This window comes from Mustela erminea, chromosome 2 (genome assembly GCF_009829155.1).
Source record: "Mustela erminea isolate mMusErm1 chromosome 2, mMusErm1.Pri, whole genome shotgun sequence".
NCBI classification, from domain to species: domain Eukaryota; kingdom Metazoa; phylum Chordata; class Mammalia; order Carnivora; family Mustelidae; genus Mustela; species Mustela erminea.
In genome coordinates this window covers 62,727,902-62,744,340 of record NC_045615.1, presented here as the reverse complement: position 1 = coordinate 62,744,340, position 16,439 = coordinate 62,727,902, and the positions used below count along the sequence as shown (strand labels likewise).

Sequence of the window (16,439 nt, the reverse complement as noted above, 5' to 3'; positions counted from 1 at the left end):
ATTTATTTATTTGACAGACAGAGATCACAAGTAGGCAGAGAAGCGGGCACAGAGAGAGAGAGAGAGAGAAGGAGGAGGAGGAAACAAGCTCCCTGCAGAGCAGGGAGCCCATTGTCAGGCTTGATCCCAGGACCCTGGGATCATGACCTGAACTGAAAGCAGAGGCTTTAATCCACTGAGCCACCCAGGTGTCCCTGCTTTCATGTTTTAACCTTTATTCTAGAGGTAAGTAGTTAACACATTACCATATGACAGTATTAGGGTATTCTGAATCCTGTGTATGCTTACCTTTACCAATGTGTTGTATATTTTCATGTTTTCATATTACTAATTTGCATCATTTTGTTTCAACTTGAACTCATTTTAGCCTATCTTGTAATGCAGATTTAGTGATGGTGAATTGCCTCAACTTTTGTTTATTACAAAGGTCTTCATTTTACCTGCAATTCTGAAGGAAAACTTTGCTGGGTAAAGTATTCTTAGTTGGCAGTTTTTTTTTTTTTTTTTTTTCTCTTTTAGTGCCTCCAATATATAATCTCATTCTCTCTTGGCCTGTAAGGTCTCTGCTAAGAAAGCCACTGTTGGCTTTATGGGGGTTCCTTTGTATGAGAGATTGTTTTTTTCTCTTGTCTCTTTTTAAAATGTTTTCTTTGTCTTTGGTTTTAGAGTTTTGTTGTTAGTGTCTTGAGGAAGAATGTTGTAGATTAAAATATTGAGATGACCTATTAAGATAAGTATTGAAGGGGAGGAGATGAAGGAATAGATAAAATAGGTGAAGGGGATTAAGAAGTGCAAACTTGTAGTTATTAAATAAATAAATTATGGGAATGTACAGTATTAGGAAATATAGTCAGCAGTATTATAATAACTTTATATGGTGAAAGATGGTGACTACACTTATGGTAATCATTTCATAATGTATATAACTATCAAATTGCTATATTGTATAGCTGAAACTAATATAATACTGTAAATTATACTTCAACAAAAATTCATCATTGTCACAGTTATCCATTATCCATTAAGACACAAATCAGCTAACGTTCCTCCTCTGGTGAGAACCAGCACTCTCTTTCCTTATCCCTTTTCTTTTCCTCGTGGCTTTTATCTCCATATTTACTTTATTCTTTGTCTCTCTCTCCCAAGTAGAAGATAAGCACAAGAAGATAGGGTCTATTGGGATTCCAGAAGAAGAAGAGAGAGAGAGGGGAGCAGGAGGTATACTGGAGAGAATTATTGGGGAGAATTTCCCCAATATGGCAAAGGGAACGAGCATCAAAATTCAGGAGGTTCAGAGAACGCCCCTCAAAATCAATAAGAATAGGCCCACACCCCGTCACCTAATAGTAAAATTTACAAGTCTCAGTGACAAAGAGAAAATCCTGAAAGCAGCCCGGGAAAAGAAGTCTGTAACATACAATGGTAAAAATATTAGATTGGCAGCTGACTTATCCACAGAGACCTGGCAGGCCAGAAAGAGCTGGCATGATATTTTCAGAGCACTAAACGAGAAAAACATGCAGCCAAGAATACTATATCCAGCTAGGCTATCATTGAAAATAGAAGGAGAGATTAAAAGCTTCCAGGACAAACAAAAACTGAAAGAATTTGCAAACACCAAACCAGCTCTACAGGAAATATTGAAAGGGGTCCTCTAAGCAAAGAGAGAGCCTACAAGTGGTAGATCAGAAAGGAACAGAGACCATATACAGTAACAGTCACCTTACAGGCAATACAAAGGCACTAAATTCATATCTCTCAATAGTTACCCTGAATGTGAATGGGCTAAATGCCCCTGTCAAAAGACACAGGGTATCAGAATGGATAAAAAAACAAAACCCATCTATATGTTGCCTCCAAGAAACTCATTTTAAGCCCGAAGACACCTCCAGATTTAAAGTGAGGGGGTGGAAAAGAATTTACCATGCTAATGGACATCAGAAGAAAGCACGAGTGGAAATCCTTATATCAGATCAATTAGATTTTAAGCCAAAGACTATAATAAGAGATGAGGAAGGACACCATATCATACTCAAAGGGTCTGTCCAACAAGAAGATTTAACAATTTTAAATATCTATGCCCCCAACATGGGAGCAGCCAACTATATAAACCAATTAATAACAAAATCAAAGAAACACATCAACAATAATACAATAATAGTAGGGGACTTTAACACTCCCCTCACTGAAATGGACAGATCATCCAAGCAAAAGATCAGCAAGGAAATAAAGGCCTTAAACGACACACTGGACCAGATGGACATCACAGATATATTCAGAACATTTCATCCCAAAGCAACAGAATACACATTCTTCTCTAGTGCACATGGAACATTCTCCAGAATAGATCACATCCTCGGTCCTAAATCAGGACTCAACCGGTATCAAAAGATTGGGATCATTCCCTGCATATTTTCAGACCACAATGCTCTAAAGCTAGAACTCAACCACAAAAGGAAGTTTGAAAAGAACCCAAATACATGGAGACTAAACAGCATCCTTCTAAAGAATGAATGGGTCAACCGGGAAATTAAAGAAGAATTGAAAAAAATCATGGAAACAAATGACAATGAAAATACAACGGTTCAAAATCTGTGGGACACAACAAAGGCAGTCCTGAGAGGAAAATATATAGCGGTACAAGCCTTTCTCAAGAAACAAGAAGGGTCTCAGGTACACAACCTAACCCTACACCTAAAGGAGCTGGAGAAAGAACAAGAAAGAAACCCTAAGCCAAGCAGGAGAAGAGAAATCATAAAGATCAGAGCAGAAATCAATGAAATAGAAACCAAAAAGACAATAGAGCAAATCAACGAAACTAGGAGCTGGTTCTTTGAAAGAATTAATAAAATTGATAAACCCCTGGCCAGACTTATCAAAAAGAAAAGAGAAAGGACCCAAATAAATAAAATCATGAATGAAAGAGGAGAGATCACAACTAACACCAAAGAAATACAAACTATTATAAGAACATACTATGAGCAACTCTACGCCAACAAATTTGACAATCTGGAAGAAATGGATGCATTCCTAGAAACATATAAACTACCACAACTGAACCAGGAAGAAGTAGAAAGCCTGAACAGACCCATAACCAGTAAGGAGATTGAAACAGTCATTAAAAATCTCCAAACAAACAAAAGCCCAGGGCCAGACGGCTTCCTGGGGGAATTCTACCAAACATTTAAAGAAGAACTAATTCCTATTCTCCTGAAACTGTTCCAAAAAGTAGAAATGGAAGGAAAACTTCCAAACTCATTTTATGAGGCCAGCATCACCTTGATCCCAAAACCAGACAAGGATCCCATCAAAAAAGAGAGCTATAGACCAATATCCTTGATGAACACAGATGCGAAAATACTCAACAAAATACTAGCCAATAGAATTCAACAGTACATTAAAAGGATTATTCACCACGACCAAGTGGGATTTATTCCAGGGCTGCAAGGTTGGTTCAACATCTGCAAATCAGTCAATGTGATACAACACATCAATAAAAGAAAGAACAAGAACCATATGATACTCTCAATAGATGCTGAAAAAGCATTTGACAAAGTACAGCATCCCTTCCTGATCAAAGCTCTTCAACGTGTAGGGATAGAGGGGACATACCTCAATATCATCAAAGCCATCTATGAAAAACCCACCGCAAATATCATTCTCAATGGAGAAAAATTGAAAGCTTTGCCGCTAAGGTCAGGAACACGGCAGGGATGTCCATTATCACCACTGCTATTCAACATAGTACTAGAGGTCCTAGCCTCAGCAATCAGACAACAAAAGGAAATTAAAGGCATCCAAATCGGCAAAGAAGAAGTCAAATTATCACTCTTCGCAGATGATATGATACTATATGTGGAAAACCCAAAAGACTCCACTCCAAAACTGCTAGAACTTATACAGGAATTCAGTAAAGTGTCAGGATATAAAATCAATGCCCAGACATCAGTTGCATTTCTCTACACCAACAGCAAGACAGAAGAAAGAGAAATTAAGGAGTCAATCCCATTTACAATTGCACCCAAAACCATAAGATACCTAGGAATAAACCTAACCAAAGAGGCACAGAATCTATACTCAGAAAACTATAAAGTACTCATGAAAGAAATTGAGGAAGACACAAAGAAATGGAAAAATGGTCCATGCTCCTGGATTGGAAGAATAAATATTGTGAAAATGTCTATGCTACCTAAAGCAATCTACACATTTAATGCAATTCCTATCAAAGTACCATCCATGTTTTTCAAAGAAATGGAACAAATAATTCCAAAATTTATATGGAACCAGAAAAGACCTCGAATAGCCAAAGGGATATTGAAAAAGAAAGCCAACGTTGGTGGCATCACAATTCCGGACTTCAAGCTCTATTACAAAGCTGTCATCATCAAGACAGCATGGTACTGGCACAAAAACAGACACATAGATCAATGGAACAGAATAGAGAGCCCAGAAATAGACCCTTAACTCTACTGTCAACTAATCTTCGACAAAGCAGGAAAGAATGTCCAATGGAAAAAAGACAGCCTCTTCAATAAATGGTGCTGGGAAAATTGGACAGCCACATGCAGAAAAATGAAATTGGACCATTTCCTTACACCACACACAAAAATAGACTCAAAATGGATGAAGGACCTCAATGTGCGAAAGGAATCCATCAAAATCCTTGAGGAGAACACAGGCAGCAACCTCTTCGACCTCAGCCGCAGCAACATCTTCCTAGGAACAACGCCAAAGGCAAGGGAAGCAAGGGCAAAAATGAACTATTGGGATTTCATCAAGATCAAAAGCTTTTGCACAGCAAAGGAAACAGTTAACAAAATCAAAAGACAACTGACAGAATGGGAGAAGATATTTGCAAACGACATATCAGATAAAGGACTAGTGTCCAGAATCTATAAAGAACTTAGCAAACTCAACACCCAAAGAACAAATAATCCAATCAAGAAATGGGCAGAGGACATGAACAGACATTTCTGCAAAGAAGACATCCAGATGGCCAACAGACACATGAAAAAGTGCTCCATATCACTCGGCATCAGGGAAATACAAATCAAAACCACAATGAGGCACCACCTCACACCAGTCAGAATGGCTAAAATCAACAAGTCAGGAAATGACAGATGCTGGCGAGGATGTGGAGAAAGGGGAACCCTCCTACACTGTTGGTGGGAATGCAAGCTGGTGCAGCCACTCTGGAAAACAGCATGGAGGTTCCTCAAAATGTTGAAAATAGAACTGCCCTATGACCCAGCAATTGCACTATTGGGTATTTACCCTAAAGATACAAACGTAGTGATCCAAAGGGGCACATGCACCCGAATGTTTATAGCAGCAATGTCCACAATAGCCCAACTATGGAAAGAACCTAGATGTCCATCAACAGATGAATGGATCAAGAAGATGTGGTATATATACACAATGGAATACTATGCAGCCATCAAAAGAAATGAAATCTTGCCATTTGCGACAACATGGATGGAACTAGAGCGTATCATGCTTAGTGAAATAAGTCAAGCAGAGAAAGATAACTATCATATGATCTCCCTGATATGAGGAAGTGGTGATGCAACATGGGGGCTTAAGTGGGTAGGAGAAGAATCAATGAAACAAGATGGGATTGGGAGGGAGACAAACCATAAGTGACTCTTAATCTCACAAAACAAACTGAGGGTTGCTGGGGGGAGGGGGGTTGGGAGAAGGGGGTGGGATTATGGACATTGGGGAGGGTATGTGCTTTGGTGAGTGCTGTGAAGTGTGTAAACCTGGTGATTCACAGACCTGTACCCCTGGGGATAAAAATATATGTTTATAAAAAATAAAAAATTAAAAAAAAAAAAAAGAAGATAGGGTCTTACTGGTTTGCTTATTGTTACCTGCCTAACTCCCAGAAATGTACCTGGCACCATTTTTCAGAGTGGGAGCTTAAAAATATTTGTGAATGAACTAGTAAATGAGTGACAAAGTGGGGGTGTGGGAAAGGTGATTTCTAAGGTCTTATTCAAATCTGCTTATCCATGATTTTGTGCAGTGAATAAGTTTTTCCTTTCTCACTAATGACTTGGAAATATATAAAATAAAACTTATAAAGTAAAAAGCAAACAACAACTTCAACCTAACTAATTAACATAATAATTATTATTATATATAATTATTATTAACATAATAGCTGTTTTTTAAAGTTCTTTTGATTTGCTTTAAATAAATTCATTTAAAGCATAACAGCCTTGTGAGGTAGGTATTAATTTTCATTCTCCAGATGCAGAAATTGAGGAAAGATGGAACATACTGGCACCTAGCCTAAAGACCCACAGCTAGTAGCCAGCAGGGCCAGAATTTGAACACAGAGCTGTAGTTCTTTATTGTGTGGCCTAGGGAATATGAAATATTGCTGGCCTAGGAAATATGAAATTGAAGTTTTTTTTTAAAGTTAGTGAAATACAATATTTAAAACAGCCAGTGTCTCCCTTCCATTGTAGCATACTCTGCCTTAAAAATATTTTGTAATATGCATATTTGAGACATGGATATTATAAACATTGATTTCATGGAACATAAATAATAGAAATTAAAATACTATAGTTTCCTTAATTTATTTTTTTCTCTGGTTGGTTTTTCTTTTCTTCTCTCTTAACTTTTTTTTTTTTTTAAGGTTTGTAAAATTTGAGAAAGAGAGAGGGAGAGGGAGCATGAACAGGGGGAGGAGCAGAAGCAGACTCCCTACTGAGCAGGGAGCCCAAATGGGGCTCAATCCCAGATCCTTGGGATCATGACCCTAGCCCAAGGCGCTGAACTAACTGAGCCTCCCAGGTGCCCCTCTTTTCTCTTAATGCTTAAGTTGTTTGGAGGTTTATTTATTTATTTATTTATTTATTTATTTATTTATTGTCTTTATGTATTTGGTGTATTAGAAATTGTGACATCATTTCAACTATAGGAGTCACAATAACTAGAGGATCGTTAATTTATATGAAAAGCAGTGTGAGTCTTTATGAGATTACCAGACAGGGGATTATTTCCTCATTTGCCACTGTCTCTCTAGCTTTGAGGTTCTAGTGATGCTTCATCAAGAGGCTTTATACCGTTACCTAAACCCATTTTGTCAGGTGAGGTAATTTGGGCTCCCGCCCTTAGGGAAAGAGGAGTGAGGCAGCAGGAGTTTGCTAGGTGAGCACTGACGTATGCTCAGTGGACTGAATCTCCTAGCAGTAAGCAAAGGAGGTTCATTCTTGACAGTATTTGCAGAGGTGGCAAGGGGCAGGGAGAGCTTCACGAGTGCTGGCTCATTGTTATTTCCAGCTTTCTCTGCCATTCAAGTTCACCTGCAGGCCCCAAAGCAGCAGGGAGGGAGATGTAAAAGTTTGTGAGAATGGCTGTTTATTCTAGTTTGTGCTTACAGCTTTACATTCTCATTAATCCTCGTCACATTTCCGTGAGGGATGTATTATTTTACTCATTTTTACAGATGAGGCTTGATGGCAAACAACTAGTGAAAATGCAAGGCCGAATCCCAAACCAGGTCCCTTCTACTATGCTGTTACTTGTACTTCATTGTATTCTTTCGAGCCATATCAAAAGCTACCCATAAGGGAAGGGTTAGGGCACCACAGACATCTTAAGTTTCAAGCAACAATACCCAGATTTCTATTGATGTGACTATTCTGTGTAAGGAATAAAAGCAAGTGCTCAGTGAATATGCCCACAAATTCTTAAATTAGTGGTTTAAATGCTGTGGATTCATTCTTATGGGGGTAAGGAAGAAATAGAGTGTCTTTATGTAACTATTTTATTCTTACTACCCAAGCAGAAATCTCATTTCAGTTTGAATTAAGAATTGGTTAGAGAGTAAAATGTCAAATTGGGTAGAGAAATTCCTTTTGAAACAGTATAAAAGGAAGTCCCAAAGAAAGCATATTTGTTGAGTGTGTTTCTGGGAAAAATAACTGATCCTTTCAGGAGTGTGTTGGACTAGACAAACATAGGATTTGTGAGAAATTTCTGGGTAAGAGAGGGAAGTGTAGGCAGGTGGCCGCCAATATATGGAAACAAAAGTATCTTTGTTCTTTGAAACTGAAGAGTGCTGGTAACACTGAAACAATCTCTAATTGCAGCTAATTCTTTTCTAAGCCACTTTTGTGAACTCTTAACAGCTAGAGAGTGTGCTCCCAGGGGAAGGAGGGGAAGGAGGTGGTGAGTCCAGTGACTGGTTCGTGAGCAAGTGTCTTCACCCAGCAAGTACTCTCCCCTCGTATTGATTGTGGGAAGAAAAGATGCTCCTCTGGCCATGCTTTTTTTCTGTATCCTCAACTCCAGATGCCCTCCAGCCCAACAAAACCAATTTCAAATTCTCAGCAGCTTGAGGAGAAGGTCCATGATAAATAAGGCCTTTCCTTGCAGAGTCTAGTTGTCACACAGGTGATGGAGTCCAGAATCAGAGCATCAGAAAGGGGTCAAAGCTAAGCTAGAATTACCCTAAACAGGGAAGAGGGTAATGACAAACCAGCTGAAGAGACTGAGGCCAGGAAGAAGCGCCACAGTGGGGAGGGCAGCTGTGTGCCTGTCTGCCTGCCTGCCCATAGAGGTTCATTCTTGACAGTATTTGCAGAGGTGGCAAGGGGCAGGGAGAGCTTCACGAGTGCTGGCTCATTGTTATTTCCAGCTTTCTCTCCCATTCAAGTTCACCTGCAGGCTCCAAAGCAGCAAGTCTTCCTCCACCTTCATTTTACAGCGTCACCAGCCCCTGCCAGCCCAGGGCAGGATGGAGCCCTAGCAAGAGAAACTTTTGAGCTCATAGATTTTCTAATTTCCCTCACCCTGGGAAATGACTAGCAAAATTTGAAATGTGGGAGGTTCTCAAGCTTTGTCCAGAGGATAGATGGTGAAATGAGGGTTGACAATATCCCCCGAGAACTGAAATTATGAAAAAAAAAAAAATCCAGTCACTGGATTACTGCTTTTTAACAACACCACTGCTTCTTCTCTTAATATCCTGGCTTTGAGCTAAATGCTGGAGGAATCACCAGTCAAACTCAAAGGTTACATCATAGGGCAGTCATTTCTCCGGCTCAGGAATAACTATTTAAATCAAATCCCATGGGGGCAGGGGGTGGTTCCTGGCTGGCTTAGTCAGGGAGCAAGCAACTCTTGATCTCAGGGTTGTAAATTTCAGCCCCTCGTTGGGTGGAGAGAGTCCTTAAAAATAAAATCTTCAAAAAAAAAAAAAACAAAACCCCAAACCAAAACAAAAAAAACCCCCAAAGTTGGCCCAAGTTGAATAGAGATAGAAATATGGGGAAAGGGAATTCCCTTGAGTTCTCTGGCAGTTTAGGAAGGACTGGCGGGGAGTGGGGAGGAATGTGGTGGTGGCTCTGGGTGGCAGGGACGTGGCAGGGGTTAGGTTCGAAGTCTCCTGTAATTGTAGGAAGACTCATGTAATTGTCATCAGTGTTTAGTAGCTCATGTTTCTAAAAAGTGTTTCCCACTGATGGTGGGAAACACACTGGTGCTGCGTGAGGGCTGACCAAGGGGAGGAGAGGAGGACAATCCAACTTGCGGCTCCCGGAAGCCACGTGTTAGGGATGAGGACTGGCACGTTTGTCTGGTGCCTCCTGGGCCACCTCTCCCCACTCTGCTTGCCTAACACCGCCTGCCTTTCAGATACATAGGAAGACGAATCTTCCTTGGGAAGAGTGGATGTGAAGAGGGAGAGGAGTCTGAGAACTGGGCTGGTCTCAGATCGAAGCCATTGTGAGCTCAGCTCCGTGAACCTGCTGCATCTCGAGAAGCCTTCACAGGCCACACACCAGAAGAGACAACCGTTTAAGGTCGTTAGAAGTGCTGTTGCCCATCCCTAGTACTGGCTACACACACACAGAGTGCACAAGCTAAAGTGGGCTGGGGGGAAAAAAGTTGAATGTATATAGGCTATTCCACTAGAGATAAACTTTGGCTTTAGTTATCCAGATACTACTTTAGGTACAGTTTAACAAATAACCATCTAAAAAGTATCTTTAAAAAGCAATTTCTTTTCATTCTCTTTGGCCTCATTGAAGTAGCAGTGGTTCAGGCAGTAAACAGAAACTTCAACAAGACAGTACTTAGAGTGCATTAAATAAATATAAATTTTATTAAAAACACTCACATAGCGTTATCAGGAATGATATAATAATAAACGCTTTTCAAATAACCTGCATTCATAACATTACAATACTTACAGTATTTATAACCATCCTCAGGTTTTATAGACAAACCAAACATGAAAATGAAATGAAACTAAGTTTTAAAAAAAGCACAGAAAAATGCACACAGAGTTCATTATCTTAGTGTCAAACTGCAAAAATTTCCTACACAAGTTAACCACTAGCTTGAGAAGTGAACTGTACACCACTGTGCGTCAATCAAGATGAAAAATTCATTCAAGTAAAGTTGACACCACTCAGAAGCATTTTCAAGTATGGCTATATAGTTAACCTGATATTCCTATATAAGCAAATTGGAGATCTGCTTCCATTCATTCTAACTGAGGCAGGTTTGATATTTACAATTATAGATCTGATATTTACAATATGCCACTCAATTTCCTCTCCTCCTCCCTCCCTCCCTCTCTCTAAAGCAAACCCCAAACTACACTTCTTGCTCGTTGGCCAGCAGTTTGACAAATGACAGTGGGTGACACAGAAACCAAATATTCACAGAGGGATGGCTGACTCAAAACCAACAGATGTGCCTGTAGTAGCCAAATATCTGGGGTTAGATACATGGTAAATGCAAAATATTTAAATCATGTGGTTTGACATACGCAAAGCAGACGTTTCTGAAATGTCTGTAAATTGGTCACAGCCAAAGACTGTGGGGCGATTTTTTAAAAAATCGAAAGCCATGTTATAAAGACTTGACCAGTAAAACTCAAAGGCCTCATTTAAGAATTTATTTGAAATGTCAGTAAGCACAAATGTACTCAGACCAAAATGTAACTGTACAGTCGATTGCACGCCACACCCTTATGTGTTCTGCCTGTGGAGGGAAGTCATTGTGGCCCTCTACTGTATTGGCTGCGGGATCAAAAACTCTGAAGAGTGTCAAGAGACTCTAGCCAACGGCCACTTGCCAAACTCCTGCCTTACAATCTTCCCTTTATCAACTCAGTGCATTCTATTTTCATGTAATTTTTTTTTTCCTGCTTGAAACAGTCAAAAGATTTCCCCAAACTTTTAAAATGCTTTTCTTTACAATAAAAAGAGCCAACAGATTTTTACAAAATTAGTTTTAGTTACATCAGGACATATACAAGTAAAATAGGAGGGATTCAAAGTAAAAGGGTTAAATCCCTGAAAAAAGAATATATTTATTAACCTACAACAATTTTACATAAACACAGGTGACATGTTGGCATAAGGAGAACATGAGCTGAAATATCCCTGAATTTTTAGAACAAAAAGGTTGAAGTTCAAGTTATACTTGCTAAGAAATCAAGTATTGAAAAACAGGTATGCTTTTTTAATAATAATAATAACAATAATAAAAAGACTTGGAAAAAAAATGATGGTACATGATGCTCTAAGCTTTCACTCTCAGTTCAATATCCTATTGCCAAACTAGTGTTGAGGTATATGACAAGTAGGAACATCACTCAAACCTTTAATGAATTCTTAGCTCACATTATGATATATTTGTAGCAGGCTGAGTAGCACCATCATGATGTGAATTCTGCTTCAAATCCATATATATATATATATATATATATATATACACATATATATGTATATATTTAAATTTTTTTACAGTACTAAAATACTAAAGCATTGCGTTAAAAAAGTTTTGTTTACAATTTAATTTACTTACTATACATCTCTTTCACCACTTCTTTATACAAATTAATGATTTAAAACCACCACAGCAAACCAGCTGCCCGTTTTTTTCTTTTTAATTAACAGATTCACATGGAACTAACCCTGTTTATTCATCTTATGCAGGCATCAGTCTGCTCAATCTTCCTGGAAAAGAGGACACTTCAGCTAAGAAATGACAACATCACAATATACAATTATCAACACAAAAGCAGACTGCCATTCGGTTTGCTGAAGAGCGTACAGATCCATAAAATAACATCAGCTTAAGTGAACTAGCTTTGTTAAATCTGTAGCATGTCGTTAATAATTACCTGCAGTTAAGAGAAATTCCTAAAACTACATATTTGAGCAATGAACTTGTCATACAATGTTTTATAAAACTGTTTTACAGTATAGCATGTGAGATGAGCACCAGAAAACACGTGTTGTGGATTAATGTATTCCCTTGAATCCAGTAAGCCCCGTTGAGGATTTAACTGGCTGAATTAAAAATGGACACATTGCTCATCAGCAGATGCATGGCTAAAAGCAAAAATATTTTAAAAGCTTTCCTTGTTTCCTTAAAAAAAAAAAAATCAACTTTGCATTCTAAAATGAAAGTAAACTTTTTTTTTTTTTTAAACGTCTCAGTACCTTAGCATTGTTCAAGTTGTCAAAGCTTAGGTAGACAAAGTGCTTCTAAAACACCATTTAAAATATTTATACATATACGTGTGTGCACATATACATATGTGTATACATATATGTACATATATAAGTTTATTGTCCTACAAGGACTTCACTGGATGAGCAAAATCCAGAGGCCTTTAAATGTCCACATTAAAAAAAAAAAACCTCATGTAAGAATAGGTAATTATGCTAAAAACTTGAATGAAAAGGTACCCCTATTATTCAAGGGCATTGGAGTACACTGATAGCATCTTGATGATATAAAGGCATTAAATTTTCAATTGTTAAAGACACCATTTTCTTAGCACCATTTCTTAGAACATCCGAACAAATTCAGTGTTTTGCTCTCTATTTATTTATGCTTCCTGTAGCTATTTTGATAAATAAAAGTTAATATTAAGATTACAGTAAAAACTGCATGTTAAAAAGCCGTAATTCCAGTATTTCAGTACATTGTATATTCAGCACCAGATGGTATTTTAAAATTCCTGCCACTGTAATACTACAGTACTTGTTTAACTTGTGTTCCATGACTATGCAAACTTGGTATTATTAAAAGTGGTCACAGATGTGTAGAGTTCTAAGGGGGAAAAAATCACATTTACATATCATCTCGTCCAATAATAGAACCAGTGTTTAAAAATGTAAATTGTGGAACACTTTCTTCCCCACCTTCTTTTTGCATAGAATGCTTTGGTCTTTTTGCCTAGATGCCATCTGCGACCACTTAGGAGTCAGTGGAAATTAAGTGCTATGGTAGGATGACCTCTTCTTTTGCTGGTGAGCTGAGGTTCCTCCTACCACATTTGTCATAAATCCTGTATCCTTTCCCCACTGCCCCCGTCATGAGAACTATACTACGGACAGGTTGGTTGTGGTCTTTTCAAATGAGGTACCCACCACAAGGGGTGACATCATATGTATCTGTTGTAAGGCCCTGTGACCCGAGTGAAGGCATATGGAGATGTAGTTACTGTGGAGTCTGTGGTCACGGACATGGTCCTTTCAGCAAGGGACTTGATAAAGCGCAGGTAAGTGGGCTCGGAAGGTTCATGCGGCTCAGTGGGCTCCCGTTTCACTTTTTTGCCGTGGGTTTTCTGAGGCACATAGTCCGGGCCATACTTCTCACACTCTTCCTCTTTCTCTCGGGCTTTCTCAGCCATTTTGGCTTCCCAGAGCGCCAAGCCATGTTTTGGCTCATTCATGCTCTTATGCTGGTAAAAGACAAGTGAGATCCTGGTGGGGTGATTCCTATTGGGATTCTTTAAAGGGGTGGTGGCGTGAAGCTCGCGCTTGGCACACTCAATGAGAATTGACCCGTGAGTTGGAGCCACAGCCACTCCCCCAATGTCAGGATCTAGAAAGCTCTGCTCACTGTCTGACCAGACTTCATCATTGTCCTCGGTGGCAGATGGCTGCTTTTCCTGGTTACCAGCCTCCTGTAGCTTGTGTAAGCCTTCTTGGACAGAAGCGGTTCTATCATGGCTAAGACCTGGAAGCATCTTAGAGAACCCATTAGCTGTGTGGGCAAGCATGTCATTTTCCTTGTTTTGGAGGTGCAGGGCATGGAGAGAGCTGTTGAACATGCCTGGAGCGGCACCGTAGTTATGGATTATATGAGAAGATGGGGGATGTTCACCATTCTTATAGTCTATGTTTGGATTGCTCACACTGGGTGGTAATCTAGAGGCGGCTCCCATGAAGTGGCCATCCATCTCATGAGTGGAATAAGGAGTAAATGTCCCTACATGGTGTACATTTGTTTTAAGGGTACAACTGCTGAAGGCATCTCCCTGCATAGTTTGGTTTCCATAACCCAAGTACTTAGAAGAAAAATTCTGGCTATTTCCAAACCTCGGCTGGTAAAGTGTATGGATGGGTGGTAAATTTAGTTTAGAGAGAGGGTCTTGATTTGGATACCTGTATAGATCCATGGGTTGAGGCTGTGGAGAATAAGAACCCAGATATGGGGAGCAGTTATCCACCGATACATTTCCATTGCATTGATAGGATGGATATTGGTTATTCTGGTTGAGAAGCCCGGTGTAGGGATTCATGGGATTAGAAGAATTCAAATATGAACCTGTAGCTTGGGATGGTGTGGAATAGAGGTTCATAGGGCTGGCACTCCCATAAACATCTGAAGTGTGTGAAGAGCTCGGGTAAGCCTGGATCACTGGATTGGGCCGTCTGATGTACAGGTTGGCAGATCCAGAGGAAGAGTAGGAGTTGACAGGCTCTGACTGAGGGTTATTCGTCACTGGGTGATGCTGGGGTGGGTGCTGGGGTGGCTGCTTCTGTGGCTGTGGAGGTTGCTTCTGCAGCGGCGGGGGTGCGGGCTGCTGGGGCTGCTGCATGACTGGTCCTGAAAGTCGCAAAAGCTCTGTGGACAGGAGAGGAGAAAGCACACACATGTGTCCAGTTATTATTTTACAGGAGCTAGCAAGGATGCTTAAATGGATTGGAGAACCCCGCTAAGATTATGCAATACCCATTAAACAAGGATAAGAGCAAAGTCAGGGTTCTGATCATTGTCTGTGGTGTAATTTTTTGTCTAAAGCATTAGATAAAACAGCAGATCTCTACAACAGTACAATTTGGTAAGTGAAGAAAAATGTCGCAAACATCCCCAAGCTGTTTCACTGAGAGCACCATGTTTTCTGGAGCTTCTGTGCGTCTGATGATACCACACTCTCCCTGAAGTGCCCATCTCCCTCCATCCCATCTCCCTGCCCTTCCTGAGTCCCCCCTTCCTCAAGGAAGCCTGCTCTGACCTCATCTCCTAGTGCATATATAATACCCACTGCAGACATCAGTGAGATAGAAAAATGTGTCATAATGTATGGTAATTATGCATTTTTAGTCCTCTTCTCCCGCTGGTGCAAAGGAGTTCCTTGAAGGAAGGGCCCAGGTCTTATTTTACTTATTTCTCCATTGCCTGGTGTGCAATAACATTTGTTAAATAGTTGGAAGTAGCATAAAATTTGTTACAGGAGACAAATTTGTTCAGCAATGCTATAGAAAAAGAATGACATTCATTTAAATACCCCAAGCATATCTTCTATAATTGGCAAACCCTATCTACAGAGTTGTCAATAAAACTTTAAAGTAATTTTCAGCTTTGTAAGTGAAAATTTTGTCATATGTCTGTTTCATGACCTCGCTTAAAAATCTATATATAAGAACAGAACAAATAAATGGAGCTGTAATGGCAATCCTAAGCATTGAAATGATTATTACACAGACCAGTTAGAAAAGACTGGAGGCAGAGTTCTGATTATACTTTGCAGCTCACTTAAAGGAGAGATTAAGAGTGAACAGGATTTACTTCTCTCTCTCTCTCTCTTTTTTTTTTTGTCATGAGATGCCTTTATTATTATTTTTTTAATTTATTTTTTATTTATTTTCGGCATAACAGTATTCATTGTTTTTGCACCACACCCAGTGCTCCATGCAATCCGTGCCCTCTCTAATACCCACCACCTGGTTCCCCCAACCTCCCACCCACCCGCCAATTCAAACTCCTCAGATTATTTTTCAGAGTCCATAGTCTCTCATGGTTCACCTCCCCTTCCAATTTCCCCCAACTCCCTTCTCCTCACTTCTCTTAGTGTAAGTCAGCCAATCAACACATTTTTGTTGAGCATCTTTAGCATATTATTATTCTAAATTACTTAGTTTCTCTAGGTTTTGAGATGAATTGGTAGGGGAATTTGACTTGGTGAAGATAGTTGGCTCTAAGCAAACTAGTAGACTAAACTTAAAAAATAAGCCTTTTTCTTTTGTTAATGCCAGGCTAATATCATCTGTAAGATGTGGATATGGATATTACATGGTATGGTGTTTTGTAGAAATTAACTGAAGACAAAAGCAAGGGGCTTTGACAATCTTCTCCTGCCCCTTCACCATAATTCCCATTTTCAA

The 16,439-nt window shown here is 39.5% G+C and overlaps 1 protein-coding gene across 2 annotated transcripts in view; it reads right to left on the bottom strand.

Annotated features, from left to right (window-relative positions):
• Positions 1 to 10,094: 10,094 nt before the first annotated feature.
• Positions 10,095 to 16,439, bottom strand: part of TET2 (tet methylcytosine dioxygenase 2) — a 138,490-nt gene continuing 132,145 nt past the window's right edge. For both annotated transcript variants that reach the window (XM_032333054.1, XM_032333053.1), the window contains one exon: positions 10,095 to 14,898. In XM_032333054.1, coding sequence (XP_032188945.1) covers positions 13,430 to 14,898 — 1,469 coding nt within the window. In that variant the 3' untranslated portion in view covers positions 10,095 to 13,429. The remainder of the gene's footprint in view (positions 14,899 to 16,439) is intronic.